Consider the following 15799-nt stretch of genomic DNA (forward strand, 5'->3'; position numbering starts at 1 on the left):
TACACGGAGAACGCATGCAAGAACCTGCTCGCTATACTATCTTTGCTTGTAACCATTTGTCTGTTTTTCGCCAATTGGGGGTGCAGTTCAGCTCAGGGCGGATAGGGAATACACCCATCTGTGTGAGTCTGTATACCCGTCCCCCCACAGTGGCAAGGGTGTAGATCACAGGTGGGGCCATGGGGGAATCATCCTCTCCACTTTAATGGGGGATGGGCTATTTGATTACCCCCCAACTTTTTTGTCCACAATAACACTGATCACATAAATAAATGTAGTTCCCAATTCAACACTGTTACTGACCTGTTTTTGTTTTTAATTGTTGGCGTAATTTGTTCACATTACTTTTGACCACCAACTTTGCTACATTTTTGTCATCATCTCCAAAGCCATGCACTTGGGGAAGTGCAGAGTGATGTATATAGAGGTGATTCAGATTAGCAGTTGGGAGGAAAGGTAGATGGATAACATGGGTACTGGCAGTAAGGAAAAGGGAGCCACAGTTACGGAAGGGATGGACCTGATGTGAAGTTAGTTCCTTGTTTGATATTCAATGTTGAACAAGTAATTGTTTGAATCCCAGTGTTGAATAAGTAAGGCACAATTTCAAAATTCTCATTAGGTAGGTGTCAGACAGAACGGTCTGACCAATACATTTATTACTGGTTGGCTATCAGGTGAAGTGTTCTCAAGTGGCCAATTCTAACCGATAAATGCCTTGACATTGCATTACTCCCAAGGCTATGGGGTTTCAGTGGAGCAACACCCCTTCCATTATTCACTCGACACAAGTCGCTGTTATTATTTATTTATCGGTAGGATGGCTCTATCCTATAGTCAACTGATAGGAATTTTGAAATGATGCTTAACTATTCGATATTCAGGGTGCTTACCCCTACAAATGATAGAATGCAAAAGGGACCCCCCCAAAAAAACTAAATAAATAAAATAAAATAAAATAAAATAAAAAATGCGCCACAATGCACATCCATTTAACACATGTACCTTATTTACATTATGCGTTCCTTTTCACAATGATGTATGTACACACAACTCTCTCCCACAAAGGCAACCCTGGGTTTCAGGTTTTTCGGGGTCAAACAAGACCTGAAATGTAGGCAACAGTATAGTTAAAGTTGAGGAAAAAACGTTTAGTTTAATATACTTGCTGTTTCATCGAATCTATTTCAGTCAATCCAAATAATATACATCAATCCCATGCCCTGGCTCTGAAATTCCTTTTTTTCAGAGTGGTTTTGTACACTTAAGTGACCCCATTGCCTCCATTTTAACCAGGGCACTGGCAGTTGTCCCTGGTCAAAATGAAAGTTTTTGACAAAAGTCTTGTCGGAGGAGTTCTTCGCTTGCAAACCAGAGTGGGAAAGCATCACACCACACTTTTCTCAAATCGAAATAAAATACCCAAACCCCATGCCCCACCTGGAGATTATGAATCTGATGTCATTGTTCTCAATCAACCCGAGGCGGCCATGGTGTTTTTCGGGGTCAACAAGCCCGAACAATGTTAGTAACATGTAGTTGGCACAGTTTGTCTTTTGTGCCATTTGCACTCCATCTCTTTTAGGGATGTGTGCATCCTGAATGCCAAGCGGTTACTTATTCAACGTTGATTATCAAAACAGGTCTACCGTACTTGTTCAACTCTGAATGTCGAACGTCAAACGAGGAATAAGGAGCCTTAACTTAACTTCACACTTGTAGGGATATGGATTGGTGATTAAGGAAAAGTTCTTTTTTCTTTCCGCCGGAAATCAGAGTTACATTAGAGACACTACTGCAGAACATGGACATTTCAATCATTTGAAAATACCCCATGAACGAGAGTTAGTGAGAGGATGCTTCTTTTTTTGCTTTCAATGTCAGACCTACTTACTACTATACTTAGGCCCTAATTGGTCGAAAGTTGTTGCATGTGCTGCCGAATGCGTCAGGACTCGCAAGAGGGCGGGCTCTTTGTGATTTGTTTCAAAGATGGCCGCGCTCACGAGATTACAATTTCCTGAATTGTGCGCACGATTGTCATGATTGTTCAACCTTGTGTTTCGAACCTTGAAGAAGTGAGTGCATTATCGTAAGTACAAAAAAAAACAAAAAAAAAAAAAACAAACAAACCACACAGAGATATTGTGTGTGGTGAGATGATGTTCTGTTCGTTCTTTTTCAAAGTTGTCAAAAATAACCACGACTTAGCCCCCACTACACTAGTACTAGTACTAGTAGTGTGGCAAGGGGATCTGGTCAACTCGGACCCAAACCAACTCGGACCCATTCCAACTCGGACCCGTACCAACTCGGACTCTTGTGAAAGAAATACTCTGAACCGGAAACATCAATCCCAAATTCGGGATTTATATAAATAATTCTATGATCCCTCGTGATTATGGCACGTCTTATTGTAGAAAATAAGAAACCGTGGGATCACAAAATATTAATAATGAGCTCGCGAGCAGACATACGACGCTTCAAAACCATCTGTAAGTTTAAGCCAATAATAGGAAATATTCCACATTTTTATTTTAAAATGATTTGATTTGTGTTGTTCGAAATTACCAACCTATTTGCATTATTTGGACAGTCAGTTAAGGCCTGTATGGATGAATTCCTCCATCTGCTTAAATGTTGCCGGTATTGGGGGTGGGGGAGGGAATGGGGCAAGGTGGAGGTGTAAGACTTGCCAGGCCAAAAAAAATTGAAAAGTGAGGTGGGGTATAACACCATTAGACACTGTAAAAGGTCAATGTTCATGGCATTGATGTATATCTGCAGTATCTGTTGTACGTATGCAGCAGCTCTTATGTACATCAGAATGGCCTATCTGTGGCTTTTTATTGCAACAAAAACTTTGGGGGCTGTTTGGTAAAAGTTCATTCGATTTCTGCTAGTGATCTGGATCTGGAAAACGGAGAGATTCTGGGAAGCCTGTGCCACTGTCTCCCTGCATAACGTGTAGAGAGGACGTTACAGCTTGGCAGCATGCAGTGCAAAAGTGTCATTTACCAAATGCTAAAATGTAAAAGTGGACAAAATAAAAATTTTCAACAAGTTAATCACGCTCCTGGGGTTGGGTCCGAGTTGACTCAGGGTGGGTCCGAGTTGGTCGTGGGTCCTAGTTAGTATTGGGTCCGAGTTGGTTGTGGGTCCGAGTTGGTCGTGGGTCCGGGTTAGTATTGGGGCCGACTTGACATGGGTCCGAGTTGGTCGTGGGTCCGAGTTGGCATGGGTCCGAGTTGGCATAGGTCTGAGTTGGTTTGGGTCCGAGTTGACTCGAAACCGTGGCAAGGACTCTCACTCCCGATCCATCCTTACTAGCCACACATCCGTATACGCAATTTCGTGTACGACATGGTTCTCAGCTATGAGTACCATTGATCGCTGGCTGAGTACACACAGCATTGGGCCGGGGGCGAGGCTGTGGCGTGTGTTGGTGACAGTTGGCCTAGTTTAATTAGTTACATACTGCACGCAAGCTGAGTCTACTGCCAGTACGAGAAAGCTAAAATTCATGATTTGTACAAATCCTGGCCAATTTTTAGCATGTATTATGTGTTAACAGTTGGACTTAAAGTAGACAGAAAAAAGTTGTCCACAAAATTCAATAGAAGTTAAGGGACCCGGCAGTTCCGTGTCGAGGGGAGAGGGTATTATCCAGCAAGGCTTTAGCACATTTCTGTTGCTATCAATTTACTCATATCTGTTGATTTGTCCCATTTTAAAGTTAAGTTATACCAAATAAAAATTTTTTTTGTAGAGATGAGAACTTTTCAAAAACGTGGTGGCACAGATAAGTATGTTTTAATAAACTAGACTGATATGAGAGTCAATAACGGGGATTCACAATCAGGATCTCACAATCAATCACCTAGTTTGAGATTATTGAGTATTTTGAAACTGCACATTGTTGGGGATCCATCGCCCAATAACCAGACACAGCTCCAGCATGACAACTTCAACCTCCTGCAAGCCAATGAATTTTAAGCCCACTGACAAAACTTTTCCCCAACATTTCTTCACTGGTGAAAAACATTGACAAGAATATCGGAAGGCACTTATGATTACAGAGGACTCCAACAGCTACATAGTCCATGTACACATGAATTTGATTTTCTAGCTGTTTGATGTACATGTAGGCCTATGGGAGGCTGAGGATTTAGAGAGCATCTCCTTCCCAAAAAATCCCCTTATGGTTATGAATTAGGAGATTTTTTAAAACTTCGACACAGTCTAGCTACCTGTCCATTGCTCTAAAATCCAAGTCATCATTGCCGATTACTAGTTCAGTCTGCTTATTGTTTGTTTAGTTTACGAATAAAAAAAGGAAAGGCTGATCAACACCACGATTTGTGTATGATCACTACTTACCGCACATGCGCGCCAGTACTGCCTCTGCATACTGTGGTCCTGATCAGTATAGCATCGCTCTTGCCTGTTGATCATTATCATCATGCGCACAATGCAGTCCTCTTTTTATTCCTCAATTATCAAGATAAGTTACTGTTTCATTTTAATAAAAATCTGATCTCTACAATTTTGTGTATTTATACATCTTTAGCCAATAAATCTCTATGAACAAATTAAACATGTTAAACACTTCAAAGAGAGATCGTTGATGAACTAACCCCGTACAAGAACCCAGCATATACAAAGCCTTCTATGCTAACCGAGGTTATTCTTATAAAAAAGCAGGTTGTGTCACAAATTTATGTTTATAAACGAAATATAAAGAAGAACAAAATATGAACATTTTAGGGGTAACCAGTAGGGGGTTAATTGGTCAGTCTAAAGCCCCCAATCCGACCAAAACAGAACTGCATTTTCTTACAATATATCGGCAGGCAGGTTAAAGCCAGGTACCAGTCACGGCCTCTGTGAAGCAGGCTTGCGACAGACCTTCACTGGAAATCGCGCATGGGTAGTGAGTGCACGCAGCTCGGATTCCTGTATGTGCGTGAACTTTACAACTTGAGAACGGATGAATTACATCTACAAAAGTAACATTGTCTCTCACTTATTTTCCTTGATTTTGCAGTCCATGGATGGTCTGAAATTCCTAACCCCCCCAATGGATAGATAAGGCCAGGAAAAACTTGTAAATGTGAAAAATTAGTTTCTTCAACAAGGTTAACCAAGATTAAATTAGAACCTAATTTGTAGTCATTTTGTACACAACTTTTATACCCTGGACATCAGTCGTAATGAAATGAAGACAATGTCCAACCTGGGCTTTGTATCCTCCTACCATTCTTGAGTGGAATGCCTTGCCATCTGTAATTAAATGAGCTCCAAATGTGAAAACGTTCAAGGCAGTGTGAGATAACATCTAAGTAATGGGGGCGATGCATGAGGGACTTTGCACACGTTAACAGCCACATCTGGGGCAATTTGTGCAGGATACTGATCAAGATTAAAGTTGAACTGCATGCAGAATCATGAGAATCAAATTCAGTGCACCCCGATACTTCCAGCATGTTCAGAACTGTAACTGTAAGGTTTATACAAACAAAACGAAGTAGCACCCCCAGACCTGTGTCCCGGCTTTGCCTTTTTTCCATAGATGGGTGACTTCCCCCCCCCAAATCAAAATTCATTCTTTTCCTCCCTCCTATCCACATTTAAGGTGGCAGATATCAACAGAAAGACAAACAGATGTGTCTCTCTTCACTGTGGCCAGTGAGTATCACCCTGCAGAGAGCTTTGCAACTGACCGTCCGTCAAGCCAAGCTTTCTTTCAGCTCGCCGAACTGCAGCAGGCCAGCGAGCACAGCTGCCGACAGCATGAAGCTTGATACACCAGAGTTCCGTGCCATATTCACGCCAGAGTTGAAACAGCTCGCCGAGATCTTCAGGCTTAACAACCACGAGCTGAAGATTGCTGGTGGTGCCGTGAGGGACCTACTCATGGGGGTATATTCAGATGTTTCAAATATGGGTTCAAATTCTCACCCTGGGGGCAATTTTACGATAGAATGTGATTGATTACGATTCTGATTTATAAATGGACAGTGAATCCTGGAAAATCCTCCGAACCCTCTGGTGGGGTTTGGGAGATGCCAGCTGGCTAGGGTTACTGAAAGCAATAATTGATCTTGTTGGCTATTCCTAGACAAAAATAAAACATACATGCATAAACAGAAAAATTCACATCAATTAGATGCAAAATGTTCGGTACCTCTCAAACTCATTGAAAAGGTTCTGGGCAAAGTGAATCATGCACATCAATGCCTCAGAATGCATTAGAAAATGTATTTTCTAATAAGCCATATAAAAGAGCAAAGACCTTACGTGTTGAGGTGCTGTCAGAGACTGTTTTTTGTCATTTTAATGTAGTTTCAATAAATGCACAAAAGGTTTACTTGCACGGACATATATAAAAAACCGGGACTTCAACACCTTTGTATGAAAAAGAAGCCAACCAGCGGCCATTTTACCAAGCCGAATACAAAAGCATGGGTTGGCTCCCTTCTATTGACGTCAGGAAGAACAAAGGCGGTCATTGCCAGAAATACCCTTTAACATGACGTCATATGCACAAGGTCTTTTGTTGCAGGTTGAAATCCCTCACTTTTCAGTTTTTTGTACATCTTTGTAATACCAACTGTTTGCCATTTCATTCACCACAAAATTGTCCCATCTTCAGAAGCAACCGCAGGACATCGATTTTGCCACCACGGCCACGCCCGCTGAGATGAAGGAGATGTTCGAGCAGGAGGGCATCCGAATGTTGAACACCAAGGGGGAGCAGCATGGCACCATCACAGCCCGGTTGAACAACCGGGAGAACTTTGAGGTCACCACACTGAGGGTGGACCGGGTGACGGATGGCCGACATGCCGAGGTGGAGTTCACCAGGGACTGGAGGACGGATGCTGAGCGGCGAGACCTCACTATCAACTCCATGTTCCTTGGTGGGTCTACTGGGTTTGTTGAGGGAGGAAGTGTGGTTTTGAGATCACTCAATCTCCAAAATAATCTGTCTGACCCACTGCGCATTCTCCAAAAAAGGTTGCCCATATTCTTCTTCTTCAAGAAGTGTTTTCAAATTTGTGGTGAATATGCAAACATCAGTCACTTTATTCAAAAGAGCACTCAAAATCTACTTCTATAATTTCGCTTCTGACACCAGATTTTAAATACAGTGCTTGCATGCATTAATTTTGGTATATCCTTTATGTGTAGCATCAAAAGCACTTGTTATTAGGTGGATATGTGTGCTCTATTAAAGTTCATTCATCTTCCAACATTTCCCAACATGTCAATTTTGTTTCCTCCAACCTTCAAAACTTCTACCTTTAAACAGTGCTTCAGGATTGTGTTCTCAAAATGAAGTCCGCGAAAGTTACTTTTCACCCCTCTGTCTTTATCATTGTGCTCTCTAACCAACAAATCCATTAATAAAACTGTGCAGGTCTTGATGGCACTCTGGTTGATTTCTTCAATGGTAAGGAGGACCTGGAACACCACAGAGTGGCATTTGTTGGAGATCCCACTGCCAGAATCAGGGAAGATTTCCTACGAATCTTGAGATACTTCAGGTAAAAAAAAATAGCCATTGCCGTCATGACTGGCAATCAGCTGTACTTTCATTCTGTGGTGTCATCACTGGAAATCGTGATGTTTCATACATGTACATATACACATGTATACGCTTGAATCAACTTATGTGGTACAAAGATGCCATGACTACTTGCCATGAAGCTCATTGGTAAAAGTATAAAAAGGAAAGGATTCATCATTCAAGGTCAACTATGAGCTCCAATTACAATACGCAGGATGTTACTCAACTTAACAAAGCAGGTTGCAGATCACCAGCACTGGCAGCAGAAGGGGGGGACACTTTTGACTCAGCATACCCCCCCCCAACCACTCTTTGCAGGTCCTCTAATGGGTCGGGGTTAAATGGATCGGCCAATTAATGGCGGATGCCTCACAACTGGCCCCCCTACATTGAAAATCATTCCACTGCTGTTGGTCACCAGAGCAACTGTCGAGTTGAAGGCGTAGAATCTTGGATACAGTGGCGTAGCCATAGGGGGACCTGGGGGCGCACGTGCCCCCTCCCCCACAAAAAAAATGGATGAATGGGTATTGAACAAAGCTAACAAAAGCTTGCCCCTAAAAACCACACCAATGAAAGCTGGTGGCCCCCATAAGACGCTGGTGCCCTCCTTGTGCCCCTCCCACTAGTAAAATCCTAGTTATGCCACTGCTTGGATAGTGTACATCATTGGGAACCCTTCCCCGGCAGCAAGTGTGGGCCAGTTTCTGTACATGAGGATTATGTACGCTCGTATCATCCATCGTGCTTGATCAGGAACCATGTGAATCAGCCTGCATATGTGCGTGCTGTAACAGTAGTTGCAACTACGACGAGACTGCGCGCCTATGGCGGTGGGAAGCATAAATTATGGCCACTCATTCATAATCGTCATTTTTAACATGTTTCTGAAGCGTATGCAACCAATTAACCCCCTCCCACCCAGCGTACAATTTGTACGCTCGTGAAAATGACAAAAATGGATGACCCCGAGGGATAAGCTCTCTCGTTAGAAATTTTCTTTGCACCCAGATTCATCTGCTAGTACCACTCTCCACTCTCCGATTTGCTCGACAAATTTCCTTATCAAATCCACACCACAGGTTTTATGGCCGCATTGCCGACCAGCCCAACCAGCATTGCTCTGAGACACTGCAGGCCATCCAGGAGAATGGTGATGGCCTGGCGGGCATCTCTGGTGAGAGAATCTGGCTGGAATTGAAGAAGATTGTGACGGGGAACCATGCGGCGAGTCTGATGGAATGCATGCATGATCTGCAGCTCACCCAGTACATGGGTAAGTGATTATGGTTGTGCCAGCTATTTCTCCGTGGAAGAGATCTTCCTCTGTCTCCACATGCTTTTTGACTGCTGAATAAGTACATGATTGACAGCCAGTTGACAGATGGATGTTTCATCACAAGCAGCAACATTGCAAAGAAGAGCGCTTGCAAATGAGCATGGATGAAATTGCTGAAGTACAACCACGTTGCACACCAATTGCAGATGCTGCTGCTGTGCAACACATCGTGCATGTGAGCCGGTGATGCTATCTAAACTTTGTCAACACATTTGAATCTGTTGCTGACTCCACACACGTGTGGTACCTTGACTTCGCCATCATTCATGTCATATTGGTGTAAGGATTTGACTTGCATTGGGACTTGAATTGGGAAGATTGACTTGTGACTTTACTGACTGTACTTGGGACAAAATGGCTTGTAATTTGACAAGGGAAAAGTTGACTTGCGACTTGACGGAAAATGACTTGGTTATCAGAGTGCTGCTGGGTATCCTTGACACAGCTGTACATGAACTTCCGTCTGCCAGAAATCTAATGAGGGCAAGGCAGACACAAAAAATTTCCTAGTGCTTAGATAGGTACGATTTTTCTTAAAACACAGAGCGTTAAAAACTCTCATGGAAAACTTCTATTTTAGGCCTACCTCCCCTGACCAACATCACTAATTTCCGTCGTGTTTGGGCGAGATCTAAGTCACTGGACCCCAAGCCCATGACCTTCCTGTCGTCCTTGCTCAAGACTGACGTGGAGGTTCTAGAGCTGGAGGCTCGTCTCAAGATATCGGCCGATGAGAGGAAGACGGCACTGTTCATTATTACAGAGAGGGACGACAAGTACAATGCCAGCAATCCACTGAAGCCATATCAAGACCTTGTTGTCTCGGTATGGGCAAACTTTACTCACTGTATTATGGTGTTGCCACCAACTACAGTATGCTACATTTTTAAAGCTGTAACAGGATTGGGTAGAACCCAGCTTCCCAAGTGCAAAATTGTGACATAGATTCCTTCACAAAATCTTCACAAAAAAGTCACTGGAGCAAAGGTAAAAATCTAATCATATTTTGTCTTCAAGCAAACGTGGTCAATCCATGGCAACAGACTGTGCTATTTATACAGGTACCTATATGCCTGCCTAACAGACAACACCATGATTCGCAATATTTGCCTCAAAATGCATTTTAAACATGTACTTCATTAGTGTTACCATGGGAAGCTTTTTTGTGCACTAGTTGCCATCACTCGGTGTTTTATGATTTCCCTGAAATTTTTTAAGCACTCACTGAATTATTCTCATGGTTCTGCTCTCACGGCCAGCTATAGTTTTACCAACTACTGGTTCTCAAAAAGTGCTTGCAACCTAGCAAAAAAAGATCTACATGTATGTGCCACAGTCTATACGGTACTCCCCATATTACACCATTTCAGGAGTTTCATTTGGATAACTGTAATTATTTCTTTGGGGCAGCTCCAAGGGAAAGAAAAGAACATCCTTGCGTACACCCAGGAAGTCCTGAAGTACCGAGGGGACAAAGAACTGTTGGAGAGACTCAGCAGTTGGGAGATACCCAGGTGCCCCATCACCGGCAAGGACCTGATAACCGCGGGTGTTCCCAAGGGGCGGGAGTTTGGGCAGATTTTGGAGAGACTGAGAGAAAGGTGGATGGAGAGCAATTTCAGGCTCAGCAAGGAGGAGCTGCTGAAGACGCTGGATCACACGACAAAGAGCGGCAGGTGATGGAAGAACTGAAGGCTTGTAAGAACTTGGCAGAGATGTGGCGGAGAGTGCTGGGGTCTTGACTACTGAATATTTCAGTAGGTCCTGGTGGATTTCTTTCAGAGTTTACATTTACATGCATTGTAAGTCCCAAAATTAGTCCAGTTCTTGGCTGTGAAGTGGTCTGAAAAGGCCCAGTGCTAAAAAACTGAAGTTATTCAACTGGAATCTTCTCTGAATATTTTTCATTATCCTGCGCTACTTGTAATTATGCATGTAGTAAAATGCTAAGAGTTAATTCCAACAAAATCTTCAATATTACCTTTGTTAATTTGTTCAAAACATTGGGACTAAATGTCATAGATATGGCTTACACAACAATAGTACATGTACCAGTGCATGTATGTGTTATGTATGAAATATTGGTCTAAGAAATGGAGAAATACTGAAGCATTGTAGGTCACCAAAATACCATGCAAGATTTTTTTATTTCAGTCAACAATGGAAACATTTTGTCTGCATTTGTACAAAAGAGTTACAAAGTAAACACAGGCGTTTATTGTTCAGTTGTAATTATATGAAATCATTTCATTTTTGTCATTTTATAATAATTCAACAGAACAGATAAGAAAACCAACATGCATTTTCAGTTTAAAATCCAACAGGGTTCATAGTGAAAACATGAACACTCTGAATCTTCTTCAATACTTTTCAAAGGGAATTTTTTTCAACTGAAATTACAGTCTTCAGTAAACAGTTATCTGATATAATATAGATTCACTTTGATATATAGCAGATTTCCTGAGATATTTTGGTGAAAATACCAATATCTGGGACTTGTTTAATAAAAAATCTACACGACACTTTACTTTCAATCAAGAAATGCCTATTACAATAACAATGTACAACATACACAAAGTATACTTCAATTTTTACACATCGAATGTTTTCCTATTTGTTGTGACTCAATTCAAATGTTTGGCAGAAGACTGACAGTGACCACAAAACCCATGAATAGCGTAAACATCATCAGTGGAGTCAGGAAACCGTACACAGGCCAAATAGCAATGTTGAGACTGTAAAGTAAAATAAAAAAATGTACAAACAAAAATCTGTTGTCAATGTCGCACTGCTTTTGTATGACACTGCAAATTAACAAGAGCTGTGAATCTACGCGTATCTCATGATTATATGCATGTAATGACACAAGATAAATTTCTGATTTCACTGCTTACGGTCCTTGGTTTTGAATATGGACAAGAATGTTAAAGTTTTTCCCCAGTGTGAATATTTACTTTTATTGATTGACATCAAGTTTAACACTTTGTCAAAGGGATCATTTCATTCAGCTGTCAACAAGTGAACAAACAATGAGCAACTTCCAAAACAAAAAACAGCAACAGCTTTCTAAAAACACTCACCAAATTGCACCAAAGACAAATGTTCCAGTTGCCAGGGGTATAGCCATGGGAGATGCCTTTTCCCAGTCACTGTTTTTCTTGATCCAGCTCAGGAAGATTATGAGGTAAGAACCGATGCTGATGTGGACGGCCATCAAAATTAAACCTAAATACAGCCAGGTTCTGAATGACGATCAGACACAAAAGTGAAGAAAAAATATGAAGTCACCTGAAACAGCAATGTCATGATAGATGATTTGCCAGAATGGTACTTTTTTGCTCCCTAACTTTGAAAAAAAAGTTCATTGAACTTTTGCAATAACAAGTTTGCTTTAACAGCAAAAACATGTTACCAGACTCTATAGTGCCTTTTAGGACCTCATTTATTTTGTTTTGGAAATGTAACTGGCCAAACTTCATGGCAACTCCTTAACACTGGACCTGACTGAGTGACTGGGCAGTCGCTTGGCATCAAAACAAGGGGTATGCAGTCCCCAGAATTACCAATTTAGCCACAATAATGTACACACCCACCAAGAAGGGTCAGTTTTTGTGTTCGAGGTGTGAGGGCATTGGGCAGTAATCAACAAAATAGGTTATGACCACACTCTGCTTTCACAAGCTCATAAGCTTCATGAGTAAAGGGAAGCAATGTAGTTGATGTAAAGTGTCCTGCCCAGGAACATAAGTCTTCTTATCCTCTGACTGTGAGACTATCAATTTACTGCAGTGGTTTTACTCTATTTCAAACACACCTCCACAGTCAAACTGGCAATTTGACATCTAACCGTCAGTGGTTGGTCAAACCAGCCAACCAACCAAACAGCGGTCGGTTGGAGAGCGGGTCTGAGCAACCCACAGTGAGATCTAAATACCTGTATATCCTGTGGTCTTCTTTGATGGCTGGAATAAGATTGGTGTAGTACAGGACAGCAAAGGATCCTAGAATCCACAACACTGTCTGTATGTTGTATGGTGACCCTGGTTCAGTCTCTGTTTCACCCATCTCTCTTCGTCTCTGTAGTTCCTCCAACCTCTTAGGGTCAATGTTCTTCAAGTCTGAGCAACAAGATGGTGTTAAAAGATGGAGTTAAGAATGAACTGCAGGTGTGACAAGTGTGCAGGAAGTTTGAAATAAGTGAAACATAGCATCAAATCGATTATGACCAGACTTTCGCACTTGGCAGTGGACATTAGCCTGTGAACCAGTCCCCCAACTGTTTTTTACTCTTCTACCGGCATAGAACTGAACATTCAGAGAGTATATTTTGGGATTTATGCAATGCATAATTTACCACTAAAAAATCTTTGGTTTCATTCACACAACTGTCATTGTGACTTCAAGTGCACAAGACTGGATTCAGATAAGGCTATAGTAGTACAATTTTATTTCTACAACTGAAAAAAAATCTTCCAGAGCCGTGAATCACAAAAAGCGATGAAATATTCTGCAAATCAATGTAGGGTTCAACTTAACACAATAAGTTTGAAAAACTTAAGAAAAACTTGATACAGCCCAAATTAGGTCTCAAACTGAGGGCATGTGTCATAAATGTTGTGCATCGATAACCAATGGCCAATCACTTGGTCACAACGATCGCATTTAACAAGGAGAGTTCCATATACGCACGATGCTAATCTTCCCTTAAAATGTTATCACAACCATGTGATAACATGTCCCAAAAAGTGAAATTTAGCTGAGAAAATTCCAAAGCATTTACTTAGCAAACATAGGCCTACATGTAAGTTTATGAAAGGGGCATCAAGTATTATTTCTTTTCTTTAAAAATTCTACGGTGTCAGTTCAAGTGTGACCGGGTGATGGCAAAATATAAACTAGAGTAGGCCCAATTGCAGAATACCCCGCCACTCTAAAAAACAACCCCTGGAATGACTGATTACGTGGGTACAAGGGGGTCGTACTAATCAGTGTCAACACACCGTCAACACATTGATAGTAACATCAACACACCGTCAACACTTGCAAAATGCATTGAAAACAGAAAACAGACGTATCGAACTATGATGTATACGCTTAGGAATAAATTCTATTTAACCGAGTTAACATTTTACATTTCAAGGGAGTTTTTTCACGCGAAAAAATTGTCTCTGAGCAGTGCCGCTGTTCGCCACCATCTTGCCTTCTCACGGCGTTTGAACCGTACCACGGTTCACTGTATAAAGGTGACCCTCTGTAGTGTAATGGTATGGTCCGTCTGACCGAGAGGCAACATGGCTACCTTTCGTCTTTTGTGGCTGTGCGGAGGGTGTTATTTTCGTGAAATAAAATGGCTTTTTCCCCCCAAATGTCGCCCGCTGTTGTTAGCCAAATTGTATTTTAGCCTTTATATTGCTATTGAATTGCGTTTCTGTTAACTTAGAACGTGATTTGGGTGTGTTGACGGTGTGTTGACGTTACTATCATGTGTTGACGTTAATTAGTACGACAGGTACAAGGTGAAAATCCCTTGAGAAGAGCATGACACTTTGACCTGTACCTGGCTATGAGGTTGAACATGCAGGGTATTCTGCAACTGAACTTAAAAACTTGGGTTAAAGGGGAGAAAATCTGAAGTTGCAGTGTACCACTGGGTTTCTTTCCTGGCAGTGCTCGTGGTGCATGATTGGGTTATATTAGAAGACATATCTACTACACCGACTGATCAATAAAATACTACATGTACCAATGGGCTCTTCCAAAACTTGGGCAGCAGATTAGATGTCTTGACATGGAACAGCTGTCGAAAAAATGAGGGGTCAAGTGACGTAATGACGCAACGACCTTATTTTAAAGATGGCGACTGTGAGAGTGAGCCCATGAGATTGAATGGGTGAAGGCAAAAAGACTGGAAAATACCAGAACAGTGTGAGTGAAATCATTCAATAAATGGCGCTAAGAATGCGGAGAGGCTAAGGACCATCTCTAGGGTGCAAAAGAAATTGCGCCCAGGAACGATAAGTGGGTGCGCCGAAAATTTTCAGTACGCCGATACGAAATTGTGTATTATACGGATGTGTGGCTAAGGATGGAGCGGGAGTGAGAGTCCGTGCCACACTAGTGGGGCGATAGAATTAGTATACTAAACAAGTTCTAAAATTAAAAAAAAAAACATGTAGGCCTAGGCCGAAAGTCCTGACCTTTGCCATACGCTTGCATAAAAACTTGAGCAATTCTTCTCCTTCGAAGTTGGAACTCATCCTCTTCTTTTTCGGGCACTGGTTGGTCTTCGTTTTTTTCAGCCATAATGCTACAAATGCAGCAACTCAGTGTTCAGTTACTAGTACAACTACAGTCAACGTGCGAGTTGGCATGAACCACAGAAAATAATGACGCCAGGCACACTTCTTCCACTTCCACAAGTAGGCTGGGCAGGCGTAGTTACTACTAAACTAGTTCAGTGGTTGTCAATCGGTAAAGCCACAAATTAGTCTGGCTCCCTCCAAAGCTGATTTAAATAAAACAGAAGCAGAGCAGGGTAGCCAGACTTGTTCTTCCGGGTTTCATACACGATGGCACGCCTTGTGAGAGAAAAAAAGAAACCCAGCGTATGCCCCAAATGAAGCGCGTCTGCAGCGTTACGCGCGTGCCCTAGTTACGCGGACCGCAGCGCTCGCGCTTGTTCCAGAATGACCTTGCTTTTGTGGAGTACCGAAGTGGCTCGTTGTTACCCCGTCGGAATAGTCATGAAAATCAAGGGGCCCTGGTAATTATTTAATTGACACACAGATTCGCTGTATACAAACGGCTGTCAGATATATCCGTCAAGTCGGGATTTCTGAACTCACAGTAACAGTGGACACAAGAGGGCGCGAAACAAGTAACGACTC

General features: G+C 42.0%; 2 protein-coding genes across 5 annotated transcripts; one reads left to right on the plus strand and one right to left on the minus strand.

Annotated features, from left to right (window-relative positions):
- The first annotated feature begins 1966 nt into the window (after positions 1 to 1966).
- trnt1 (tRNA nucleotidyl transferase 1) lies at positions 1967 to 11891 on the plus strand. Of its 4 annotated transcripts, none has more exons than XM_022251007.2 (8): positions 1983 to 2092; positions 5048 to 5138; positions 5636 to 5922; positions 6656 to 6923; positions 7424 to 7550; positions 8656 to 8849; positions 9493 to 9737; positions 10323 to 11891. In XM_022251007.2, exons 3-8 carry the CDS (start codon positions 5665 to 5667, stop codon positions 10590 to 10592), a joined length of 1362 nt encoding a protein of 453 aa, XP_022106699.2. In that variant the 5' UTR covers positions 1983 to 2092; positions 5048 to 5138; positions 5636 to 5664; the 3' UTR covers positions 10593 to 11891. The 4 variants fall into 4 exon arrangements, with proteins under 4 accessions (XP_022106701.2, XP_022106699.2, XP_022106700.2 ...); XM_022251008.2 differs by having other exon boundaries at positions 1983 to 2078; XM_022251009.2 differs by lacking the exon at positions 5048 to 5138 and having other exon boundaries at positions 1967 to 2092.
- On the minus strand, positions 11025 to 15366 carry LOC110987880 (transmembrane protein 128-like). Its single transcript, XM_022251011.2, has 4 exons — positions 15110 to 15366; positions 12847 to 13030; positions 11993 to 12154; positions 11025 to 11647 (listed from the first exon to the last, which is right to left on the minus strand). The coding sequence occupies exons 1-4, from the start codon at positions 15213 to 15215 to the stop codon at positions 11542 to 11544; spliced, it is 558 nt and encodes a 185-aa protein (XP_022106703.2). The 5' UTR covers positions 15216 to 15366; the 3' UTR covers positions 11025 to 11541.
- Between the last annotated feature and the right edge of the window lie 433 nt (positions 15367 to 15799).

Source organism: Acanthaster planci, linkage group LG13, assembly GCF_054643075.1.
Source record: "Acanthaster planci isolate LZ-2023a linkage group LG13, COTS_SCS, whole genome shotgun sequence".
Lineage (NCBI taxonomy): Eukaryota > Metazoa > Echinodermata > Asteroidea > Valvatida > Acanthasteridae > Acanthaster > Acanthaster planci.

Excerpts from the sequence above, each read along its gene's own strand:
- LOC110987880 (XM_022251011.2), bottom strand. The coding sequence starts at position 15,215 with ATGGCTGAAAAAAACGAAGACCAACCAGTGCCCGAAAAAGAAGAGGAT. Across the intron at positions 13,031-15,109 it reads TATGCAAGCGTATGGCAAAG|ACTTGAAGAACATTGACCCT; the intron begins GTCAGGACTTTC and ends CTTGTTGCTCAG. Across the intron at positions 12,155-12,846 it reads GAAGACCACAGGATATACAG|AACCTGGCTGTATTTAGGTT; the intron begins GTATTTAGATCT and ends ATCGTCATTCAG.
- trnt1 (XM_022251009.2), top strand. The coding sequence starts at position 5,665 with ATGTGTCTCTCTTCACTGTGGCCAGTGAGTATCACCCTGCAGAGAGCT. Across the intron at positions 5,923-6,655 it reads TGAGGGACCTACTCATGGGG|AAGCAACCGCAGGACATCGA; the intron begins GTATATTCAGAT and ends TCCCATCTTCAG. Across the intron at positions 6,924-7,423 it reads TATCAACTCCATGTTCCTTG|GTCTTGATGGCACTCTGGTT; the intron begins GTGGGTCTACTG and ends AAAACTGTGCAG.